The 26202-nt window shown below is 32.3% G+C and overlaps 1 protein-coding gene across 3 annotated transcripts in view; it reads right to left on the bottom strand.

Annotated features, from left to right (window-relative positions):
• Positions 1-26202, bottom strand: part of LOC105348540 (C-type lectin domain family 6 member A-like) — a 59959-nt gene that overhangs the window by 9148 nt on the left and 24609 nt on the right. The window contains exons 1-4 of one of the 3 annotated variants that reach the window (XR_010711144.1): positions 8963-9095; positions 8254-8339; positions 8071-8164; positions 6737-7070 (exon numbers count right to left, since the gene is read on the bottom strand). The exons of 1 other annotated variant lie outside the window; for it this stretch is intronic. Coding sequence is in view for 1 of the 2 variants with exons in the window: in XM_066076710.1 (XP_065932782.1) it covers positions 8254-8339; positions 8963-9038 (162 nt within the window). In the remaining variant the exon portion in view is untranslated. Of the gene's footprint in view, positions 1-6736; positions 7071-8070; positions 8165-8253; positions 8340-8962; positions 9097-26202 lie in introns of those variants that run through there. One more of the 3 variants, XM_066076710.1, reaches the window with a different exon arrangement.

Genomic DNA, 26202 nt, shown 5'->3' with positions numbered 1-26202 from the left:
ACAACAACAATACGAGAATGGATTAATGCGCATGGCTGAAATTACTTAAATGATCTGAATGCGCACGTCTTGTAATGCTACAAATATACACAAGTGTAATCATCAACAATGATCCACGTATAAAACAGATATTGCAATAAACATTTTAATGACATAAATTGTTTATATTTTCCAAGTAAATGTCTTGAAAAGATAAAGATTACGTGAACATTTTTGGGAGGGGAGTTATTGTATGTGCCTTTTTAAAAAAAAAAAACATGCTTCAAAACTAATCCATCGGCGGACGTTAAACAAAAAAAACTTTAAATGGCCTTATGTATGTAAAGGTATTTAAGGAGTCGTCACAAGTCTGAATTCAAGTGAGGCCATTGTTGAAACGGGGTTTATCTTCAACAATGTCGATGACTCGATATAAGTGATTTTTTTGTTAATAGTGTATAACTTGCTAAACAATGAAGGTGCACTTCTATTCATATAAATTAACTTAGCGAAAAAAAAGTTTTTATCTGCGTATGATTTTAATTTATTAAATCTGATTTTGAATTATTCTCCTCTGGGAATAAACTCCGATTGAAATTACTTGGATTGAAAACACACTTCCTAAAATACAGTTTCAATTTAATGTTTTCTCAGACGTCCGCTTCAAATTGTCTCCGCCCTTTCAAATGTTTTCACTGTAACAGCTGTTATGAAATATATAAATATATATAAAGTTATACCTATGGTCATACATATCTGAAACATAAAGAATTAATCACAACGTTGCATGCATGCACTGCGTAGATTTAAATCAATACTTACATTGCTCATTGCAACATCTGAATCTACGTCAAACTGATACATGTACACTCATGATATGAATGAAATAATATGGTGATCAATTTTTTCTGTTCATTTAAATGTTATTGAAAGATATGACAATTAATAAACAAAGTTTACAAAATACATTAAACTAGTGTCCAATGAATGCAAAATCTGAACGTAATACAAATGATACGCTACATTTGTTCTTTAGAATATAACAACATTATTCATTGTAACAACTATTTATAGTTTATAATTTACAGTGCTGAAATTGACACAAGAGTATTTGAATATTATACTATTTTTTTTCTTGAATCGCTTATGTTGAATATCGACATATAAAACGCGAAAATAGTGTGTTGTAATAGTACATGTATATATACTTTGCACCAGTTACCTGCATGTAACAACAACTTACAATTGCTCTAAGACTGAAGCATACATGTAGAGCTTCTTCACAGTGACATCAGTTCAACATAGTTATTTCATCATAGTCAACGTTTCAAATCGAATCGAATTCCAATCAAACAAGAAAAATAACCTTATTTGACCGAAAAAGCTCTATAATTATTTAGATATATTTTTGTGTAAAAGAAACTTCGAACGTCAATATTTCCAATGCGTTCTTTAAAACTGAAAATATACCATTGTATTTCAGTATTTTTTAAATCATTGTCTTTGGTATGTTTTAGATTTGGATTGTCCAAATTTACGATAATGCCTGTTTGTATTTTTAGGAGGGTTTACCGAAAATCATATCAAAGGTTAATCTTATTTAAAGATTTCTTTTTTTTTTTACCAATCACAATTTTACAGGGAAAAACCCTACTGTAATTTACTTCATAAGCAGTATATACTTTTTGTTGAGAAAAAAATGAAAGTCAAGTACATGTATTTATTATTGTCTAAGGGAACAACATGGTTCTAAAAAATAAAAATTCAAAGTACATGTACATGTAGCATAATCTTCTTCCTTTTTGGGAGTTGATTTTAATCAACTCTCCTATGCAGTCACACAGACAAACCGAAAGTGAAACAGTGTTTGGACCTCAGCACAAATCATTGCTGCTGACAAGACCTAGTTCTTGAAAATAATTGATAAACTCGATGTCATGTATGCTAAAGCATTGTTTTTCAAGGAAACTTATTCATAAGTACCTTCAAAATAGTCAGATTTTAAATAGTACGAACAATTTTAATATTTTTGTAGTCGTATGTATTCCTACGCCAGAGTTCAATATAGTCTCGTCCAACTCGACGCTCGGCTGTCTCCGTAAATTCTTGTCGGAGATTTACGGTGTCAGCCGAGCGTTTGGTTGAACGAGACTAGAGTTCAATATTGCTTGGATCCATACAATTTTCGAGAAATATTTCTATCACTGATACATAGTTTGATTGAATTAATTTTATCCTTAAATATTATTTAACATGATTCATATTGGGGTTTCTCGACATTCTTGTCGAAAAAGTCCAAAACTCCATATTATAAAAATGTGCGTAATTCAAATTAGAAGCTATATGTACTTGTCATACAAAATAATATATCATTGATTTTAATATAAATAAACATCGACAAAATCAACTCCCGTCAGTTCTTCAGTACTTTGATTTATAGTTACATCCGCAATCATTGAGCAATCATATCATTGGGCCAGGAGTATCAATAACTATTGTTTGAGTTGCCCTCGAAAGTGTTTGCTGCCAGTCATCAATTTAAATAGAATGTAATATGTATTAAATTAAAGGATCCTATATAAATCGAAAATAAGTATATTTCTGCAAGCATTTACATACTATACTTCGTTCTCTATCTGAAATTGAGATTGGATGTTTGCCAAATATTGTTCGAATACTTACAGGATGTATTTCAGAATCATTCACTTTTTAATGTAAAAAAAGAATGACATCGCCGCTCTGCAATTTTACACTTTTTACATTTACAAACCCAAAGTATTAGAATATTACAGAAACACTCTTTTACTCTTATTTTTACGCTCAAATTGACAACATGGTATACTTTACATTCTACGTTTTCTTTTAAGTCGGAACAACAAGTGTGCAGAAAACGATTTTACTGGTTGCTCAGTAACATCCGGTACTGTGCATCTAACTATAGCCTGGTCAATGCTTATGCAATGAGCTCGATTAAAATTATTTGAAATACAATCACGAATTAATACGGGTTTTTAAAGAAAGGCCTAGGTAATCATTTGAGATAACTTGAATAAGATTTCATATGAATTACATTTTATACATGTTTGGTCTAACACTAAGTCTTGCTTTCATATTATGGAAAATGTTTGTGTAAATGAGTCAAAATTTTGTTTTTTACTTTAAATGACATTAGGAAAAACTCAAGATCTCTACGCTAATTAAAAGCTGAATAGCTTGCAAATGTGCTTCATTTCCTACAAGAACGAACTAGATAACACCGCTAGTATTTTAAGATACAGGGTGAATATTATTCTATTTTTCTGATATCTCTATCATTTTGACTTGAAATAAGACTAGAAAAATAATCAGTAACTTTTTAATTTATTTTTCGCAGATGCAACCACCATAATTATAGGCACAATGAAAGTCGTGAACTCTGAATGAATCAGATGCAAAAAAGGATATATAGTCTAGTGGATTGCTGTCAATTCCATCCGGTTGGCGAATACCAAATGCAAAATAGGACATTTTGGTCATTGTTCCGTTCTTTATCCATCTCCAATCCCCACCTGTTTTTCTTCTTTTAATATTTTTTCCTCCAGCAAAGAAGTGGACACCTGTGTTACCGAAATATGTTTATGATTATATTTTTTTTAAAGGATTCCGGTCAAAAATTATTTTTTCGGTTTTAATGTTTACCATGCTTCAGTATTGCATTTTTAGTAGGAAACCAAAACTTGAGTGTCATTCGCTGAGTTATAAGCGAGTTACAGAGCTTGCAGTTCCTTGCTATGTAAACAAAGATTTCATTTTCATTTTGAATGCTGATAAAAAAAATCCAGTTTAAGACCTTAAATGAATGTGTTAAACGTTAGAACTATTTATTTATGCTTAAATTAGATAAGAAGATAGCCAGATCAGCTTGAAAAAAGATTTTTACTAGTATATTGAACCTAGATAGACAAAAACAGAGCACAAGCCTTGTTTACATGACAAAGAATTGTTAGCCCTGTATCCTGCTCATAACTCTACGACTGAATCTCATTCGATCATTAGAAATGCTTTCCTATGGCATTGTAAATAATAAAAACAGAAAAACAGAATGTCACTTAAATTGTGACCATTCCTCTATAAAGATAATTTGGTTTAAATCACAAGGTTGTCGACTTTACTTATTTCTTCGACAATATAGTGGTTGCTAGCGCTCTCGAACGCTAGCGACTGCGTTAGTCTTCTTTACTGGAATACGCATGCTCGACTCCATAGTAGGGGATTCTGGGAATACTGTACTACTGTAGATAATCTGTGCCATGTGAATTTCGTTTTATCATCTAAATATGATCTGAAGTAACTGTAGCTTAGGTTTTATAATGCCAAGTTATTTTAAAAATCATATAAATAGTTAGCTTTAATTTAACTACTTTCAAAGATTGAATATGTTTTCCGAGATATGCTTGCCGAAAAGGCCCGATAAGATACGACAGCTACAAAAACAGTACCAATGTCCTACTAATCTTGAAATTTTCACCTCGAAATTAAAATTACAGTAAATAAAGAATAATTAAAGCACAGTTAATGAGCTACGCCATCGCCTTGTGAAGCTCACTGTAGATTCACAATCCTATAAAAATTGACTTCCACCCCACTCCAACACAATATCAGTGCACTGCTGTGCCTTACGTTTAATAATAAATCAATTCAGAAAACTCAACCAATGTTTTAGAAATCTCCTATTCTGTTTTTAGTGCTTACAGCGCTAGCTCACCAATCTTTTTAAAAGATAAGCTTGTAAACACAACATAAACTTTACTAGGTTTTTAATCATAATATCTGAAATTTACAAGCGATTTATAAATTTATAAGGCATCATGTTTTTCCTCATACCTGCATTCATTCTCTTCAATATATCTGTCATCAGAATGGCTTCCTCTAATGTCTCAAAGTTGACGAGGTAACCCCCCATGTTGATACAATGTGTCTGGATGAAGAGAGAGTGAAGAAAATATGAGTCAACGCATAATTAATCTATTAAAATTCAAAGACTATAAGTATCTACTTACAAAAGCCTCATCTGCACACACTTTATCTTTGCTTGTAAAGTAGCACTTATTTGCAAAAAAATGGAATGGAGGTTTGCTTGTATTATATAAAATATAAAACGTTATTACAGATGGCTTCATCAGGTTCATTGTAGATAATAAAAAAAGCATTGGATAAAATGACGAATCTTTCAGCGTCAAAATAAAATCTCTCTCTCTCTCTCTCTCTCTCTCTCTCTCTCTCTCTCTCTCTCTCTCTCTCTCTCTCTCTCTCTCTCTCTCTCTCTCTCTCTATATATATATAAGGTTTGCGCAGAATAACGTACTAAAACGAATTTAAATAGACTTTGCATTTATTTTATGCACACTTTATATTGAACAATTTCGACCTCTACAGTTGGATATCTTATGCGACTTTACATACTTACCAGTTATTTAGTATTAGACAATAAACAATGTAACAGAAAATGTGAAATGCAAGCTTCATGTTCATGGTGTATTTGTGCGTATATATACAAAATTAAAAAGCGTGTTTGAACCATTATTACATTTTAAAATTTGAAAAGAAATTATAATGGAATAGGACATATACAATTTTAACCAATCATTTTGATTCGGACTTTAGTATTCTTGTTTAATAAAAATATCCTACGGTGTAGTTATAACATGTTTATTAAAAAAATAACCAGAATGTATATTCATACATTTGATTTAAAAAAATGAAATTTAAAATAACTCAGTATTCGTGAACGTGAACGTAACGAAAACCGGAAAAGAAGAAAAGTGAAAACTACGAGGGTCAATAATAAAAAATACGAAGACTTTTGTCATAGCTATGTTATTTAACGCCAAATTATTACTAATTACAGTAGACATAATTAAGCAATTGTTTCAAACAATTTAATATCAAAAAAGTTTATTCCTTTATATAACTAAGAATTATTTAGAATCTTATCCTGCAAAAATGAGGTCCCGGCGCACGGTCAAACTGTGTGTTCTGTAAACAATAAGCTTCAATCATGCTTAAGCAATCACAGCTCCACTTTTTCCTCTGTTGGTAACATCAATAACACAGCAGCAGTTTAACAATGTATATAGAATTTTAAAACTCTTTTTAATATATGGTCCTCGTAGATGTGTTTTGATAATTCGAGTCGATTTACAATCCCATGTACTTACAGCATAGAAGTTGATGCAATTGTACTCAATTTTTTAAAAATGTATATCCAATCGTATCTGTCTAATTTACAATTTACAATGGCATGAGTCATCATAAATGACAACGCACAGATGCTCTCTTTGATGATTCATGCAGGTTACGAAGGTAGCGATCATTACAGAATTTTTTTTACATAACCCGCGTTACCAAAGAGAGCATTTTATTGTTTAAAACAACACCAGGCACTTGCATTTACATGTTAAATTATTATTTTATATCATATAATTTTATTTTAAGACACATTTTAAGACGGGAGCTGTATTAAAATCAAAATTTTATATAGGAAATCTGTAATGTTTTAATACTTTTTCAATATTCACCCACAACTTTAACTATATATACATGTATAAATAAAAATGATATGTTGATACATGTAGTAGCTGTGGTTTCAGTTGTCTTCAAAAGTGGTTATGGTCAAGGTCTAGTAAATGAATAAGTGTGTCTGTATAATGTTGAATTTATTATGACGTCAAATTAATTTGACATGTTTTTCCTTTAAAGTATGACTATAAGCTTATAATATAAATATGATATTTATTTCAAAAAAGATATCAGGAATATTCTATATGTTTCTAGGTTTCTAGAAGAGAAGATTACAGCCTCATTCTGATTTCTGACTTATTTTTCGCAAATATAACCTGCATTGTAATTGTCACAACGAACATCAAGAAATCTGTAGTATGCGCCTGCATAAAAGAACATGCAATCTTGAGCTCTACTGTCACTCCCATTGGGTTCGCCATCGCCAAATGCGAAATAGGACATTTTGGTCATTGTTCCGTTCTTTATCCATCTCCAATCCCCTCCTGGTTTTCTCTTATTTATATTTCTTCCTCCAACAAAGAAGTGGAGACCTGTGTTATTGAATTATGTATAATAAGTATTTTATGTTAAAATCTTTATTAATTGTAAATTTTTGAATTTCCAGTTTTTGTCGAAGAATATAATCAATCCTTTTCTCACCAATAATTAATACATGTATATCAAACATAGTAACTATACAGGCTCACATGATTTGGTAAATAATTTTTTTTATTTTTTATCCAACGAATTTTGTGTTTTTTATTCCATAGCATTGGCACACGACATGTTTACCATGTCTTTTAGTTGAACTTTGATGTTTTTAATATTATATACATGTACATGTAGTAGTGAACCACACAACACATTTACTGCGAGTCATCAACAAAATTATGCTCCGAAAAAAAAATTCCAAGCCAAAACACACAAAGATTTCATTTTCGAACATTTTCTAATCAATTTAAGCAGAAAGTTTACAAAACAGCGTTAAATGTCTAACAATCAAAACGCTTGACTTTTCGAACTGCATTACTTTTTCATCTTTCCATTAAGTCAGTGCCGAATATTTCATGGTTTTATTTTTGATACCCAGTATGAGTCGTGTTGTTGGACATAAACATTTTTTTTTTATCGAAAGTGTTACCCTTTACTAGATTGGATCTACCCTGTTGTATTTATTGTCGGGCTTGTGTTATAATTTGTTTCAAAACGCGGTGTTATTTTTAGTATAAATTGGAGCATTGGATTTGAACATTGAATTTCAGAAATAGTTGGTAGATATATTAGTACTGGATTTGTTTAAACTGCTTAAATTGTTCATTGATTGTAATATTTTTGAATTGCAATTTGCATAATTTTTGGTAACGTCAAACTACGTAGTGTTTGAGTATGACGTTACGTGGCGTATAAATACACAATGTAACATATAAATATTACATGGATAATATCCACCAAACAATGAGCTAAATGTGTTATAGAATTTCTTTATATTCTTAATCTAAAACATATCAAATGTGAAATCAAGTTGGTAGCTGTCATATTTGTTTTTCATACCCGAATTCATTTTCTTTAACTTTTGTTTCATCAGCATGGCTTCCTCCAATGTCTCAAAGTTGGCGAGATAACCTCCAATGTTAATACAAAGTGCCTTGAGATAGAACAGAGAGTAAACAAAGCATGAAATATATAATAAATGCATTGAGTGTAAAGTTTCCATTACTATGATTATTTACTTACAAAAGCCTCATCTCCCCATACTTGGTCTCTGCTGATGTAATAACAACTGTTTGCAAGTCTGTGGAATGGGGGTTTACATGCTTTATCTGTAAAAATTTAACACTGGATGATACTGCTTGGATGCAAAGTCAATTGATTTTTTTTTTTTAAATGGCTTTATAGAAGGGCTTTACGGACAATTTGAACACGTATTGTACAGCCCGTAATTTTATCTCATTAACATCCAAAAGTGATACTTTATTTCTCATGAATACGTATTACATGTAGCAAGCAAGTTATATAAATAGCATGTACTCTTAAGTTTTCTTTGTTTCTAGGCTATTTAAATGAACAAGAATCGTTAGGTTTCTTTGTTTATCACGTCTCTTGATCATCAACGTTTTTAAAAATATCAAATAAAATTGCCAATTTCTTTCAGTTATGTATTTGGTTTTTTAATATAACTTTAAGCATTTGAGAAAAATACATTTAATATAGACATACATGTATTTTCATGAAATTGCAATTGAATGATGTATATCTTTGCAATCATGATTAATTATTTTGAAAAAAAGAAACGGTCATACATTATCATTTGACCTTTTTCAACGGATCATGAACTTAAGTATAATTTAGATCGCAATCTTTTAAACAATATACTCGATTATGAAAGAGAAGTCCTTCGATATTAGCGGCTGTTAAAGCTAGTAAAGCATAATTATGTACTTACTTGTATTTGGGTTGTCTAAGCAATCTGATAAGCATACAACACTACACAAACAGAAAACGTAGTATCCGAGATGCATGGTGCTCGTCCACTGTCCTTATGATTTGTCATCAGATATACACCTTTATTTATATATGTTACATAGGTGAAATTCAATATATATCATAGAACACGACTCCAGGTGATAACACGCAATATACTCATTAATATTGGGGTCGTTAAATAAATTGTTTCATTTTAAAATATCTAAGCTATAAGTAAACATTAAAAAGTATTTCTTTAAAAATTCTTTGAGAAACAATTCATTCAAGTTTAATACTTAATTAATGTGTTATCATCCCCATAAAATGTTTATTATAATAATTATTTATAGTGTTTATAAATTGCATGTATGTTTTCGATATTATTTTAAAAAAATACTTTATCAATACATGTAATTTCTTAATTTGATTATGGTGGCTCTATACACCCACAGTTTGTTCCAATTTTCAATAGAAGACACAAAACATATACTTATCAAATATTGAAATGATGATAGGGATACTACATGTATAGGTATTTTTAAAGAATTTTTTAATGTTTTATCGTGATTTTGTAAAATAAATTTTAAAAAAATTAACTATTAACAAACTGAGTGAAATTTTGTTTGTCATATGATGGATATTTCCTTCGGATACCTCACAAAAATATAACACTTCTTAACTTTCAGAAATGTAATTATTGCAATTTTTTTAGTATTTCCCTAAAACATAATTTTTCATATTTTCTTACTCTGTTCACAAAGCATCTGAAAAAGCTGCTTGATGTTATAAGAAATGTATTTTAATAAATGTGACATAAAAAAAAATTAAATGAAAATCATTGCAAATAAACTTGAAAAATATTTTAAATTTTATTTGGTATGAAAGTTCCTCAGGTAAAAGTTATCGTTCCTAAGTCCCAAGGCCCAAACACCTTGGGGACTTTTCATTTCTGAGTTGAAGAAAATTTCCTTAATATCGTGTTGGATTGATAAATACATACATATTTCATTATAGGCCTATATAAGTAATTCTACTACAGTTATTGCCGAGATCAAAGAGATGCCGCGGACATTATTCTCCAATATACCACGAACGTCATCAGTAAATTATCAGATCAGAAATACCTTTTTGTCTCGCACTGACCATGAAAGTACAACTTCAAACCGTAAAAAGTTTTAAAACTATGTCAATTTCACGTGTTAGTTCCAGTCAAAACGATGTGTATTGTCTCAAATGTTTATTTTTTTAAGAGATCAATGCGGCTGTTCCTATGACTTCCTCAGCACATTTTCACTGCGTGTTTTTACATAAAATATATAACGTGTAGTAGTAATAATCTTATTAAATTGCCCTTAAAATATTAGGAAAATAACTCAAAAGATATTTTATAAATAAGTGAAGAGTATTAAATATCCGAAGAAAAATTCTGTCGTCTGCATGTGATATCTTTGATCGATACACATGTAAACATTACTAACAAATCCGTTGGGGTTGCACGGAACAGCCGTCAAAATGACCTAGATCGTCTCTCTATAGAAGAAACGAACTGTAGAAATACTGGGCTGTTAGTAGAATAGAAATAAAGTTCTTGTTTTCGTGAATGTTGCAGGATAACCTCCTCGGTCTCGAAATGTTGTTTGAAATATAAAAGCCTCGGCTAACGCATTGGCTTTTATATTTCAAAACAACATTTCGAGACCGAGGAGGTTATTCTGCAACATTCACGAAAACTCGTACTTTATTTCTTAAATATACTCGCTTCAATGCAAAACTAAGTAAAATAATTAAAGGGGAAAATTAACTAATACGATTTATGTATCCCAACCAGAAGCCACCCTCCCATCTCTCTAAGGTGGTAAGGAACATCTGTCGATATTAAGGTCAAGATCTATAATAGTAAATGAAAGGTGCCTACATGTTTATGAAATGCAAGGTATAATTTCTTTCAGTGTTGCTTCATAACAATATCTTTGTTTCATAGGGTGTACCAGGGCTTAAATTTTTTGGTTAACACAATGAAAAATCATTTTTTAAACAACCATTGTCTATGAAATATGAAGGTTAAAAGTAACACATCTCGGAGTTTTGTCCATTTTTCACTTATGAAATATAGCTAGAATGCCTACATTCTCTTCAAAAACGGCATTAAACAAGCTCTTAGCCTCCTCTTTAAAATGATGTCAAATTGAATATAGGTATCGGGATTACGTAATTAAATAAAGAATGTCAAAATATTGTTTTATTTGTTTAGATTGTCTGAGCAATCTGAAAAGCATACAAAACAACACAAACAGAAAACGTAGAATCCGAGATGCATGGTGCTCTTTCACTGTCCTTATGATCTTACATCAGATACATGTATAAACCTTTATATATAGATGTTTGAAATGAAAAATATGTATATCATATAACATGGCTATAGTTGATAACACGCAATATAATCATTATATACGTATAGGTAGGTTTTAGTTTTTAAGATTCCTTTGAATTGAGGTATATCAAATTTCTTGTCAAAAAAGTAATAAACTAATAAACTAAATATATACATGCTATTTTAATTCTGACGAAAGATGTTTATCGAATATATCTTTGTGACATTTTGTCTGTAAATCATGTTACATTGAAATATTTTGAACCACTAAAAATTCTGATCCCGATTTTTTATGTGCTTTAATATCGGTAAATCGGTAGATACTTGATTTTTATTTTATAATTTATAAACATTAAACCTCACTAAAGTTTTTTTCTAATTTCAAATCGTTCCTTTTAGCGTTAATCAATATTCGGGTTAAATAACTCCAAAACTTTGACTTTGAACAGACATTTTAAACTGTGTAATCGCCAAGACTTGAGCCAATCGTAAATCGTCTGCCAAAGGAAAAAAAGAAAATACTTCTTGTCCTTTATGTCTGTTTTGGCTTTTTCTGTTAGCTCTTTTGGGAAAGAATCGTGTTGATATAAATTCTTAACCCTTTAGACCACTTGGTATTAACGCTGTAATCCAAGTTTGTACATGTAAGTATTCAATCGGAGCTGCTTGGATCCCCACCGTGACCTATTAATCGTTTTGGAAGCGATTGCTGGTTCGAATTTTTAAAGGGGCATGGTCCGGATTTTGGTCAATGAATTATTTTTCTGATTTTAATGTTTACAATGTTGTATCAAGGCATTTTAAATGGGCAACCAAACTTTGAGTATAATTTGTTGAGTGTTAAGCGTGTTACAGAGCTTAGAATTCTTTTCTATGTAAACAAATTTGTTGTATATTTTGTATATATACAATATATTGTATATTGAATGTTAAACTGAAAATCCCGGTTTTAGACCTAAAATGAATGTGTTAAATATTAGAAACTGTTTATTTATGCTTAAGATGAATAAGAAGATAGACAAATCCGCTTGAAAAAGATTTTTACTGGCATATTGAACTTATGTAAACAAAAACAGTGCACGAGCCTTGTTTACATGACAAAGAGTTGTGAGCGTTGTATCTTGCTAATAACTCAACGACTGACTCTCAAACTTCACATGATCATAAGAAATACATTCCTAAACCATTGTGAATAATAAAAATATTAAAATTGAACTTGACCAAAATCGTGACCATGCCCCTTTAATATATTTCCATATGAATCAATCACCCGCAAAAATTCACTTAATTTCACCTAATTAAAATCAAAATGCCTTCATTCAACAATTTTTGATAAAATCTTATATATTTTAGAAGTGATTATTTGTTATGAAATTTTTTTTAGAAATTAAGATTTGATCTAACTTATGTTTTATACATGCAAAAAATTATGTTTGTTTTTGTATTCAACAAAACGTTATTCTATTACAAGTCCATACCCCCCCCCCCCCCCCCAAAGAAAAAAAAACCGCTGTTGAAATAAATCAATTTACAATAGAATCACAAGAGGACGAATACATTCAGCACAAGTGTTTATTCAACATACACTGACTTGATTATTATTATTATTATTTTTTTTTTTAAATGATTTATTTACACCCTCCTTATTTTTTTAGGAGGTCGTCTCAAGCGTTATCAATTTTTACAATTTTTACAATTATAATTTTACAATTAAAAATTTCGTTGAAAATGCACCAAATTTTCAAAATTTAAAAATATTTATGTGGTGGGATTTTTTTTTCCAAATACATGAAGACTATTGTAAAATATCACAAAATGATGAAATTTATGGCATATTGTGCTATATAATGGCTTAGAAAAATTAATTTTAAAAGAAATAATGCCATTTAAACTGCTTACATATTTCTTTTTATGTTCATGTTTTTGAAATTTTAATTTAAAAATTCCATCATGATGGTCGCTTCATACATTAAACCCACTACTAAAGGAAAGTAAACAGCTGGGCAAAGTCATGCCCACTCGAACTGGGCTCGGCGTTGTTAATTTTCACTTTTTTACCTCAGTTTTTGTTTCATCAGCATGGTCTCTTCCAATGTCTCAAAGTTGGCGAGGTAACCTCCGATGTTGATACAACGTGCCTATGGATAAAGCAGAGAGTAAATATTACATTAAACGTACCATCTTTAATGAATAATGTTCATGATAAGACTACATGTAAAATGATACGTACAAACACCTCGTCTCCTCCTACTAGGTCTCTGCTGATGTAGTAACAAATACTAGAATTTGTCAATTTTTCGAATGGAGGTTCACAGGCTTCATCTAGAAATATCGATAATTGGGAGATGTTAGTACCAGATTTTATTGTCTTAATACGTGGCTTCATCAGTTAAATTGTTAATATGAATTGTCGTATGATAAAATTACATTATATAATTCCATTTAATTTAAAATTAAATCTTTACGATCCATTAAAGAAGACGCCTTTTGTGTAAAATTTGATATATCAACTTGGAGATTATATTTAGAAATCAGTTGTACATGTACTATTGAGTTTTGCCGGAAAGGACACCCCTTCATTGCTTTTAAGGGCAATATTGACCCTGTTCAAGAACATGATTCTGTCATAAAGTGTAATTATTGTTTATTTATGATCTAAACTCTTATAATGTTATTTTTAGAGGACTTCGTTTTAATAAACATTATCTAATTAGAGTTGCGTTTCATAAAATGACAATCATGATGATATGCATTAATATTTTACAAAAAATATTATCAAATATAACCTCACTTACTTGTGTTTTGGCAATTTGAGATGCAAACGATACCACAGGAACAGAGAACGTACAATCCAAGATACGTGTACATGGTGCTCGCCTACCGTCCTTGTGATTTTTCATCAGAAAGACACTTTTATTTATACATGTTTGAAAGGAAAATATGTATATTATATTACATTAAAACTTGTTTAATCCGCCAGAGATTGGTTGTACAAAATATCAGTGGAATACACAACATCCTGTTTGGAGGACATTGCTGGAAATTGATTTCATATTGACTTACATCTTATATTTTTAAGGTACCTCACTCCACCTAGACTTATACTTTTTAAGACACTATGTCACAAGATCAAGTTCGGTTGTACATGTATATCGTCAAAGCTTAGTGATTGGATTTGTGGGCCGCAGATCATGGGTTTGAATCCGCCTGTGGCTTTTATTTGTGTTTACTGAATTAAATTTTTGAAATTGATATAATTTTTATCCCAAGTCGCACATTTTCTCGCCCATTTGGTATATATATTTACCTAATTCATCGTGCTATATATCATAATCAAGTAATTTTCGGCTGATCTGAGAAACTGCTTCAAGGTGTAGTGGGCCACCTTCATATATTTAAATGAATGTTTACAACCAAAATCTTTGAATATTTATTCAAATCTGAATGTGCATGGTTGAATTATATAAATATTTGAGCAGCTTATTAGTTATAGTGAATTAAATACTTTTTTTTTCAAATTGAAAAGACTTTTGCCCGTTGTTTAGGATCTTCTCTTCTGAAAATTTTCTTTTCATTGTAAGATGCAGTAAGTCTTGCTTCTGAACACTTGTATTTTTATCCATTCTTATAAGATATTTTAGAACATTTCATTATTACGGCGCTTAATTTCATTTTCGACTATATGATCTCAAATTTCACCGCCGTCGTCGAATTGTGATTCTCTGGAACTTAACGATCATTTTCTGGGTGTAGCCTAAGTTTTGAATTTTATTCACCGTGGTTTAAATTAATAGCACTGTCAGGAAAATTGTTCCATAATTGCATAGTAATGATCCCGTAAGAGGTCTACTAAAATCCTCTCACTGAATATAAAAAGTCGGTTCTAAACCTCGCGGTTGGTTAACAGAAGAGACAAAATCCGGATCGCACAACATTTAATTTTAACCAATAATTTCGCCGTATTGGACAACATGCTGGAGCGCACAACATCCGGATTCAGCAAGGTTTACTGAACATGGCTTAAATTGATAACACGTAATCTATTTACTTTTCATAAACTTAAATACTTTCAGTATTTGAAATGAAATACATAATAACATTATTTAAAGGGGCATGGTCATGATTTTGGTCAAATTCTATTTTTATGTTTTTATTATTTACAATGCTTTAGAAATGCATTTCTAATGATAAAATAAAATTTGATAGTCATTCGTAGAGGTTTAAACAAGATACAGGGTTCACAGTTCTTTGTCATGTAAACAAGACTCGTGTCCTGTTTTTGTTTACGTAGGTTCAATATACCAGTAAAAAATCTTTTACTATTTGTCAATCTTTTTATTTATTTTAAGCATAGATAAACAGTTCCCAACGTCTAAAACATTCTTTTTAGGTTTAAAACTGAAATTTTTACTTCAACGTTCAAAATGTAAACAAACGCTTTGTTTACAAAGCGAAGAAGTTCAAGCTCTGTAACTCGCTTATAACTCAACAAATGACATTCAAATTTTGGTTGCTTATTAAAAATGCCTTTCTGAAGCATTGTTAATATTAAAATTGGAAAATTTTTTGACCATAATCGTGACCATGCCCTTTTAAAGTTAAAAAAAATATTTAGTAAAATATTATGATAACTAGAGACGAGCTCGTTGCAAGCAACGATTAGGTCTTCCGTCGTAGCTGCGTCATACTTGTGACGTAATACAAAAAATTGATAGCTGAACATAGTACAATATTAGATGTATAAACACTGAAAAACAAAGTATTATTATAATACTACTGTGACCGCGTAGATTTTACGGTGCTAGACAATTCGTCTGGATGTGCATCGGTCGTGTTCAGTACAAACCGGGTGAGGGAATGTTGGCGTAAAGTGTATAAGGTATAAGGTTGTGGCGCGCTGTGGGCCGTAAGCTAAAACGAAGGGTAGGTTTGCTGTTTTCCCGAATGTCCACCAGTATACAGTTCCAGAGAAATAAACAGGCAATTGATGCAGGATTCCGTTTTTATTGGTCGAGACTCAACAATGGCAACATAATAACAATTTAACAGACAGACATGTTACAAACAAGTCGGATATGGCCAGTAGTGGCCTCCGGACTCAAGACTCTTGGTGAGTCGGACGTGGCCGGGGCTGGCCCCCGTATTCCAGACTGCGCATTGACAATTGTACATAACTATATATAAGAATCTTAACAATGAGTATAAATTGACAGGTAATGATATAAGTAAGCTTAGTGAAAGGTTCAGAGATATAAAATAATTAAATAAACTCAATGAGTCTTTGATGTCCAAGAAATGAAAATCTGATAATTGCACAATGTTGTTTTAAGAGATTAACAGTCCTTGAGACATGACACTCTGTCTCTTTGAAATCACATATAGAGTCTGAAAGGTGTCAATCACTAAATAAAAAAGTAACTTTGTAAGAAATAAACATGTGAGAAAAAATTACGAAACAGATGTTGAATTTTACAAGTAAAGTCCAAAAAAAAATTTATAATTGAACAGTGAATGTTGCACGGTGATACTACATGTTTATAAGCAAATACAGATCTTAACAAGTTGTCTCTAGTTTGATTCGCCGCATTTTATTCACAGAGTGGGACTATGGTTATGCGAAGGTAAAAATTCGAACATTGGCAAACGTTTTACACGCATTTTTACCTAACGCAAGCGCCAAGGAATTTTTTAGTACATGTATATATGCGGAGACCCTGGAAATTTTACACGGGGTTTTGAAGAATAATTTTGTATTTCACGGAGGGAGAACATGCTGCGGATCAGAAAAATTTTTCGGGGTGGGGGTTGAAAAGTCTGACGGTTATTTAAGTTTGCCAAGGGATGTCCGAGGCATATTTGGTAAGTTTATAATGTACATGTAATTGAAAGAAATTTCGCTGGGGGGGGGGGGGGTCTGGAACCCTCCCCTTCTAGATCCGCGCATGAAGAAGACCGATGCCGGTAATTTTACTGTAATTTTAAACATTTTCATTTAATTATTCATGTTCATAATTATCAGTAAACAAATATTACCTTTCAAAGCAGTTAAAACTTAAGATACGAACCATTTAGTCTCGGTGAGTATTGCGTCCGCGTACGACAGAAATGGCAATTTTCAAGAAATTCGGATGGACGATCTGGGTCCTAGGTCGTCCATCCGATTCTTTTTCAGAGTAAAAGCTACAGACCTGCAGTTAGAGATTGTCAAACTTTATTGATTATGTCAATTTGTTTGTCTCAAAGAATCATTTTTTAAATCAATAAAGTTTTACCTTAAAAAAAAAGAAAGAAATCGGGCACAATTTTCAATGTTAGCATTTTAAAATTTTATGGTCTAATAAAATTTCAAGAAACAACTCTTCATTGCTTTATCCGATATATTGCATGAAAAAAATATTTACATCGCATTTTTTAAATTACAAAAGGATATTTAAAATGAACTTGGATTAACCGCTAACAAACAGGCATAAAGAGAGACTGAGAACCAATTTCTTCTCTTTTTTTACATCAAAAGAAATTCATAAATAAATCAAAATATTTTTTTTTGTATGCGTTAATGAAAATGTAGATCAGCAAGGGGTTCTTTGTCGTGCAAGCACCTACTTAACAGATTGTTACACGGGTCTACAACGATGACAAATATCGAAAAGGCAATATTGTGGGTCAAGGATGAATGTGAAGTTTGTTTTTTGAAGTTTATTTTTGATACACGTAATTATATTTATCTGAATCGGTTTTGTTTGTTGGTTTGTTTTGTTTATTAAAGAGGGGAATAAAGAAATGAGTAATTTCCAGGCACGTAGCATCGTTTTTGAAAGTGGGCGGGGGGGGGGGGGGGCAAACTCATCCAACAAATCTTGACAAGCCAAAAAAAAAAAAAGGATTTTGAATTTTCCAAAATTTTTAAAATTATACTCATAATTTCATGATTTTCATACCATTTTTTTTTTTACATGCTACCAAAATGGGGGGGGGGGGGGCAACTCCATGATCCACTGATTTCATTCCACCCACAAGCTTTAAATAATGAAATAATCCTAATGAAAACAATATAAATAGACGTCATAAATCCCATATCAAACGACATATTATCACTTGATTTTGCGCGTCTTTTTAATGAATTTATAAACAGCGGCAAATTCTAAAATGTATTTTTAAAGGTAATGTTAGCTGCAAGTATGTAGCCCTTGTATGAAAAATTTCGGATGGTAGTCAATTTTTCCGGGAGACAGACCGAGCGGTACATATATGCAGCTAAGGTAACTAAGAATGCTTCCAATAAAATACTTTGTTGAGTAATGCTGGCTTTTAAGAAGCAATACTTATATTTGTTTAAAATATAACACCCCAATACAATACCCCGACGTCTTACATTCGCTATTTGTAGAACAAGCAGAACTTGTATCAGTCCGACCGGCCTCACCATATATATTGCTCGAATTTAATTGCCCTAGCATTGTATTGCTCTGCATGTACACAATTTCTTTTAAAAATTAAACACTTAAATTGTTCATCTATATGGCTACTAATCTATTTGTACACATAACGTACACACGTGATTCAAAATAACCCAGACGGAAAACGGTAAAGAATTCAGTCATTGAGTCTAAATTTTATAGAACTTGTAAAAAAAATACACATTTCGGGTCTGAATGTTTGTTGATATGTTAATCTATCAATATACAGTTTTTAAATTATTTTCGATTGCCAAGGCTACAGCGTATTTGATGAACATTGAACAACATTTTTTCCATGCCACTTTTTTTTCCATGGAAGATAGCGAGTACAAGTATAAAGCATTTATAAAATTTATTTAATTACCTCTTTAGAATTGTGTATGGAATAAATAATTTATAAGTTGCTGCTGAAGGTTGTTTGGTATTTTCGTTTGTAGATGTTTTGCAAGTAAAAAACGTGAAACGCGGGGCAAGTATAATCATAATTAATATCCCTAATAACCGTAACTTCAAACTAGCGGCTTTGGATTCAAATATAATCGTATACGAATATTAATTTCACTTTTTAAAATCATCTCCACGATGATAATATTATATCCATCGCAAATCAGTAGTTTGTAATGTTCTATCGGGAGCAATCCCGCGTTCGTTTAAATTGCCAGCGTACATTTGTCAATTGTGCTTTATAAGACGGCCGTGTATACGTATTGTAGAAAAGTTGAGTTTAATTACCATGCATTGGAACCATTTTATTAACACATTTCCCAGTACTGAAATTATTCAAAATGTCTCTGTTACGGTAACACAGTGGGGCGTGAAACGTGTACGTCCAGCTCTACAAGCACATGCACTTTCGTCAAGGCGACGGCCTGAATACAGCTAGCGACTCTCCTATCGATCGGTTACCTGAGTTTCGTAATGCATCTAAATATAGACAGGGGCACAGTTATGAAACAAACAACAAAAATAAGGTCAAAGAGGTTCATCTTTATGAAATGAAAATGTACATATGAATAAAAACATTTGGGAATTCTATGTGGAATTATTTTTGCGCGCTGCATGTATCAGTTAGTGCATTACAAGAAGCCCTTTCATAACCTCCTAAACGTGCGCACCCCCACAAAAATGGACTGAACTTACAACAATTGTTTTTGCAAAAACTGACTACAAATTACGAAAACATTAAATTGAATACTATGGAAGGATTCAAAATTAATTTCTTTACAACTTTGCTTCAATAATGCATTAGAAATTTTTATTCCTTTACAAGTTTTTGACAAGAAACTTTTGACGCCTCTAACTTCCTAAATATAGGGGCCAGCCACTTTTTCTGTATACCGAATGAAAGGTCTTGGTAAGACCAAGAACTTTTAAAATACATGTTATAACAAATGTTTATCAGGTAGAAAAATAAATCAATTTATTCAAGATTGAAGCTGAGTTTTTTAATTATTCCGGAATTTTTTACGTTTAACAAACTTCCTTTTTGAAAAAGGCAGCAACCGGGATGCACATGAAAAAGTTGTGAGAAAAATATTTTCAAATAAGTGAATCTTTTTTACAAAATATCGTGCGAGATTATTGAAACTGGTTCGAGTAACAATTTACAGTGACAATATTTACGTCGATAGTCGAAAAAATAAAGGATTAAGTCGATGTTGGTGGATTTCTGTTGGCCTGACGTTAGCGTGCGCACATCATGCCGAAAGTAAAAATGAGTAAACGGATTGCAGAGCGGTGAGAAGGTCCGACAAAAAATCAACAGCAGTCAAAAGCAAAGAGGGGGCAATCTGTAAACAGGGACACTTCGGAGACAGTTGAAAATCCCCGGAGGTTGACCATGTGGTTGGAAACACAAAACATTGCCCGAAATCAGGTACAGTTCAAAATTCTACTGAACACAATGATATTCCTCAAATGATTGTTAGCTATAACAACGTTTTAGGTTGAAATGTTTCTCAAGAGTTGAAGAACAAAATAATTAACGGTCAGTACGTAGACTTGGCATAAATGTTTGTTAATTCCAATGAGCCTCAAAAACAATCACTTGTTATGGTGAACGGCGAGATTCAAACTACCGAAAAAAAATGCAAAAAATATTACTAATATTTAACAATGGACAGATGCTTTTATCATATTTGCAAGCATTTATTTAGAGGCTCATCCTACTAAAGCCTTAGATCTCTTGAAATACATGAATGGCGTTAGCTTAGCAGCAGCTAGGTCATCCGGTTTAGGATTTAAAGAGTATGACCAGCAATTTCGATTAAAGCTTGCAAAAAAACCATCGGGAGCATGGGGGACAGTTGACCCGGAATTGTGGTTAAACATTACACCTATAAGTAGGTCATTTCTGGCTGCTGATACACAGAGCCAGAGTCAGAATAGGAAGTGTTATACATATAATTTTCAGGGGTCTTGTTTCAAGGCACCCTGCGGTTATTTGCATCAATGTATAAAATGTGATGCCCAGCATCCGCTAGCAATTTTCCCAAAGAAAGAGCAGATGCAGTCATCCAGGGGGGACCAGCCATTTCGTAGTCAGGGCTCCAATAGAGGAAATGGGTGACTGTATCAAAATACAGGGAGTAGAGGAGCATTCCGTTCTAGGGGGATATGGGCAATCACTACTAGGCTCAATGTCTGGAAGTTGGGATATACCCCAATCAAAATTCAGAATTTAAAACCACTACTACAAAATTATTCAAATAAGGCTATAGGAACTGAATTATTACAAGGTTTCCAGTTTGGTTTTAGAATTGGCTATAAGGGTCCAAGGCTAGGGGGTGAATCAAAAAATTTAAAATCTGATTTGCAATTTCCAGAAGCAGCAAGGGAAAAATAAATAGTGAGGTTTTTTTCGGCAGAATTGCAGGCTCCTTTTCAAACAACCAATATCCAACTTAAAAGTTTCGCCAATAGGTATAGTCCCCAAGTCTGGAGGTAGCTGGAGATTAAAAACACATCTTTCTTATCCAGAAATGAATAGTTTTAATCATTTCATAGACCCGGAGGACTGTTCAGTTGCATACACATCTCTAGATTAGGTATTACAGGAAATTGCACGGTTAGGTAATGGCACTGTTTTGGCAAAAATGGATATAAAGTCTGCATTTAGACTAATGATTATAAACCCAGGAGATTTTGACCTCCTAGGTTTCAAGTTTGAGGGAAATTATTACATTGATAAGTGCCTGCCAATGGGTTGTGCAATTTCTTGTAATCTGTTTGAAAAATTATCAACATTTTTGCAATGGGAATTGAAAAGACGAATTGAAACGGGTAAAATTGTTCATTATTTAGACGATTTTTATTTTTGGGTGCCTCTGGTTCAGATGAGTGTGTTCAGCTGATGCGAGGCTTCCAGGACTTGTGTGAATTCATTGGTGTTCCTTTAGTACAAGAAAAGACAATGGGTCCTTGTACAAACATAATTGTTCTAGGTTTAGAAATAGACACCTCAGATATGGTCGAAGAATTCCACCAGAAAAAATATAGCAATTAACTGCACTTCAAACATCAAGTTTGATAAAAAAAATCTCTCCAGCTTCAAGAAATTCAGAGTATTGTTGGGAGTTTAAATTTTTTAGCAAAGGTGTCCCAAATGCAAGGGCTTTTAATAGGCGGTTTTATGATGCAACTTGTGGAATCACAGGATGAATGACCATCTTTAAGTCCTCCTTAAAGATAGCTTAAAGGTGTTTAAAGGTAGCTTAAAGACGATCTTTAAGCCACCTTTAAGCTACCTTTAAGCTATATGTATTGCTTAAAGGTGGCTTAAAGAAAGCGTAAAGATGGCTTAAAGGCAGCTTAAAGACTATCTTTAAGCCACCTTTAAGCCACCTTTAAGGACAACTTATAGGTCCTTAATGTCCAAACTTCTTTAAGCCACCTTTAAGCCACCTTTAAGCTACCTTTAAGCCACCTTTAAGCCATTAAAAAAAATTTAATTCAATATTGTGCTTAATTTCCAACAAAATGTATTAACTCTATGAAAGAAAAGGTATTAAAACGGTTTTTGTTCTAGAAAGAAAAATGAAAAAAAAACTCATTAAAAAAACCGGCCACGGCGAGAATTGAACCCGGGACCCTTAGTTTACTAGCATCACCACACATCCTCTGCGCCACGGCAACTTACATATATTTGAGCGTTTTTATATCCTATATATCAGTGGATATTGAATCACTGTATTGAATGTGTTTACTTGAAAAGATTTTGACAAACCATTCAGCTTGTAACAATCAATTATATCTAATTTATAAATTATATGCATGCATGTATTTAGAATGAAATACGGAACTTGGTCTTCAGTGAACAAAAATATATTATACCTAAATGGAAACCGTTAGGTTCACTATAGTAGGCTTTCTTACATGTAGTTAATAAATTTAAACCGAGTAGATATACGTTCATCTTATTTATAGCTATAAAAATGTAAGAAAGAAAATGAAATCATTTCTTTTATTAAATGCATTGATACTATTAGGGTATTTGTTCAATTTCCCGCAATTTCCCGGTTTTCATGATCGCGGCGCCTTTCCAATATGTTTAAATATTTACATGTAATTGTATGTACATGATTTATAAACTATCAATTCTATAACAAACAAAATTACCAATTACCGGTGACGTATTTACTGCATGTGGCAATTGCAAATGACTTGTACATACAATTGTATGATGTGCCAGGCCGGGTATATTTGACATGTTTACCGTTATACATATATTTAAATAATCAACCCCTATTTATGATCACCGGTACATTAATTAATTAGCCTCAAGATTTTACTCTTACATACATGTATCGTTAATTTGTAGACGTAACATCTTTGAAACCCAAAGCTAGGAAATAATACTTTGAAAATGAATTACAAATGTAAATTAACTGTTATTCATTAAACTTATCGTATACTCGTACATACTAAGATTCAACGCCTTTAGAAACCCTGACGTGCACCTGGGCACACGACACGCCTGTTGTGTATATCTTGTATATTCTGTGTTAGTTCCAGGGGTTTTCTTAAGTTGGACAAACAATAGACTTTAATTAGATATACACAAACATGCACCTGGGCACACGACACAACTGGTGTGTATATCTTGTATATTCTGTGTTAGTTCCAGGGGTTTCCTTAAGTTGGACAAACAATAGACTCTAATTAGATATACACAAACGAACAAAACTATGTCTAGACAAACAAAGCAGTAATATCCTGCCCGATATAACAAAGGCAGTTGAGAGTCTTTTCATCTTTAACATGTATCTAGCAGATCTAGAGTTAGAAATAATGAAAATTGAAAAAAAAATACAAACCTTAAACCAATTAACAAATTAAATCATGCTTTTTTGGTTCATTATCTTTATTTTGTTTAATAACTGGATGAACTGAGAGAGAGAGGGAGAGAGAGAGAGAGAGAGAGAGAGAGAGAATATATTTTTTTTCACCGATTAATTTATAATAGGAAACAAACATACTTTAATTAGTTTTATGCACATATTAAGATACAGAGACTGCGCTCATCCCTACAATAATTTTGAAACCCCTTAAAAATTATAAAGAATTTTATAACGGCAATCTGTGTCCATCGGAGTGGTGCTGATGATAGCGATCTGTGTTTAATGGAGCGACGATTGAAACCGCCTGGAACACCCCCCCCCCTTCCTTGGAAATTATATTATCACTCGCATGACCCCCTCCCATCTCTATAAAAGAGCTTTTGCATTTAATATATGTTTTTATTGTTCAGCTTGATCAATATTGACTTAAAGGCCACTTAAAGACAGTGTAAAGGCAGTGTAAAGAGAGCGTAAATGCCACTTAAAGATGCTTAAAGGTGGCTTAAAGAAGTTTGGACATTAAGGACCTATAAGCACTTGCTTAAAGGTGACTTAAAGGCGGCTTAAAGGTTGTATAGCCTTTAAGCTCCTTTAAGTCACCTTTAAGCCAACTTTAAGGACTTGCTTATAGATGGTTTTTCGTCCTGTGAATAACCAAACGTAATTATCATATAACATTAAGTAGTGGTATCAAGGAAGATATAATGATGTGGTTAAAGTTTTTGCAAGACTTTAATGGGGTAAGATTGATCCATGAAAGTGAGTGGTTAAGCAGTGACAATATCGAGTTGTACACCGACAGCAGTGGAAATACAGAATTGGGGTGCGGTGCTTAATGTCAGGGTCATTGGTCTTACTGGTCATGACCCCTTGATTGGGAAAGCTCAATCTTCCAGGAAATGTCATTTCTGGAATTAGTCCCTATACTACTGGCAATGTATTTGTGGAGGAAAAATATTTTGCAAACAAAAAAATCATAATGTATATTGACAACACTGCTTTAGTATCAAAATCAAAAAGGGTTATGGTATTATTAAGGAAATTGGTACTCTTGCTTCTTAGAAATGACATCATGTTTAAAGCACAACACATTTTAGGGAAGAAAAATAATGTAGCAGATTCTTTATCTCGTAAACAGACAAGGGTTGACATGTTTTGAGGAATTTCGTGATACTATTAACCTTGAAAGGCTTTGGCCCCCTCCTTTAAAGCAAATTATACAATTGGTTGGTTACATGTCAGCAAGAGGGTTAGGAGAATCTACAGCAAAGACCTATCTGTCTGGAATTTCATACTATCTCAAGTTGTATAATTACACAGATGAGACTCAAAATTTTATAGTTCGAAAATTATTCAAGGTTATAGAAGAAAGATATCAGATTACCAATAACATTAAACATTTTGGAGAGCATATTGAAATCATTGCCAATTGTCTGCAATGATATTTATGAAGAAAAACTTTTTGCAGCTGCTTATAGTTTAGCTTTTTTGGATATTTTAGGGAAGGTGAGATAACTGAGGGGAAGAAACAAGCTGTAGGTCATGCAGTCCAGTTTAAAAACCTGGAGTTGTCATCAGATAAATCTTTAATGAAATTATATCTGGAACACTCCAAAGCTGATCAAAGGGGAAATGGGGAAATGCTTATTATTTAGAATGTTCAATCATTAACTAGCATAAAGCCAGTTTATATTATGGCAGAATTTTTAAAAGTTAGACCCATTTGACAAGGCAACTTGTTTTGCCATTTTGGGGGTTAGCCGCTTACTCGTTTTCAATTTACATCGGTGTTGAGCAAAGTATTGAAAACAATTGGCGTTGATAGCACTAAGTACAAATCCCATTCTTTTCGAATAGGTGCGGCTACCGATGCAGCCAAATTGGGCTTGTCAGATGATGAAATCTGTAAAGCTGGTAGGAAATCCTTACAAATCATATATAAAATTTTAAGATTGTAGTGGTCTTAATTACAGTCACATTTACTAAACATATTTTTTTCAGAAATTGAAGCTTGGTTTGTGGGTTCTTCTATAGTGAAAAGAGCATTTGTTGT

The sequence above is a fragment of the Magallana gigas genome, chromosome 2 (genome assembly GCF_963853765.1).
Source record: "Magallana gigas chromosome 2, xbMagGiga1.1, whole genome shotgun sequence".
Taxonomy (NCBI): Eukaryota; Metazoa; Mollusca; class Bivalvia; order Ostreida; family Ostreidae; genus Magallana; species Magallana gigas.
The sequence above is the reverse complement of the archived record's forward strand: the minus strand, read 5'-3'. Positions and strand labels throughout refer to the sequence as shown.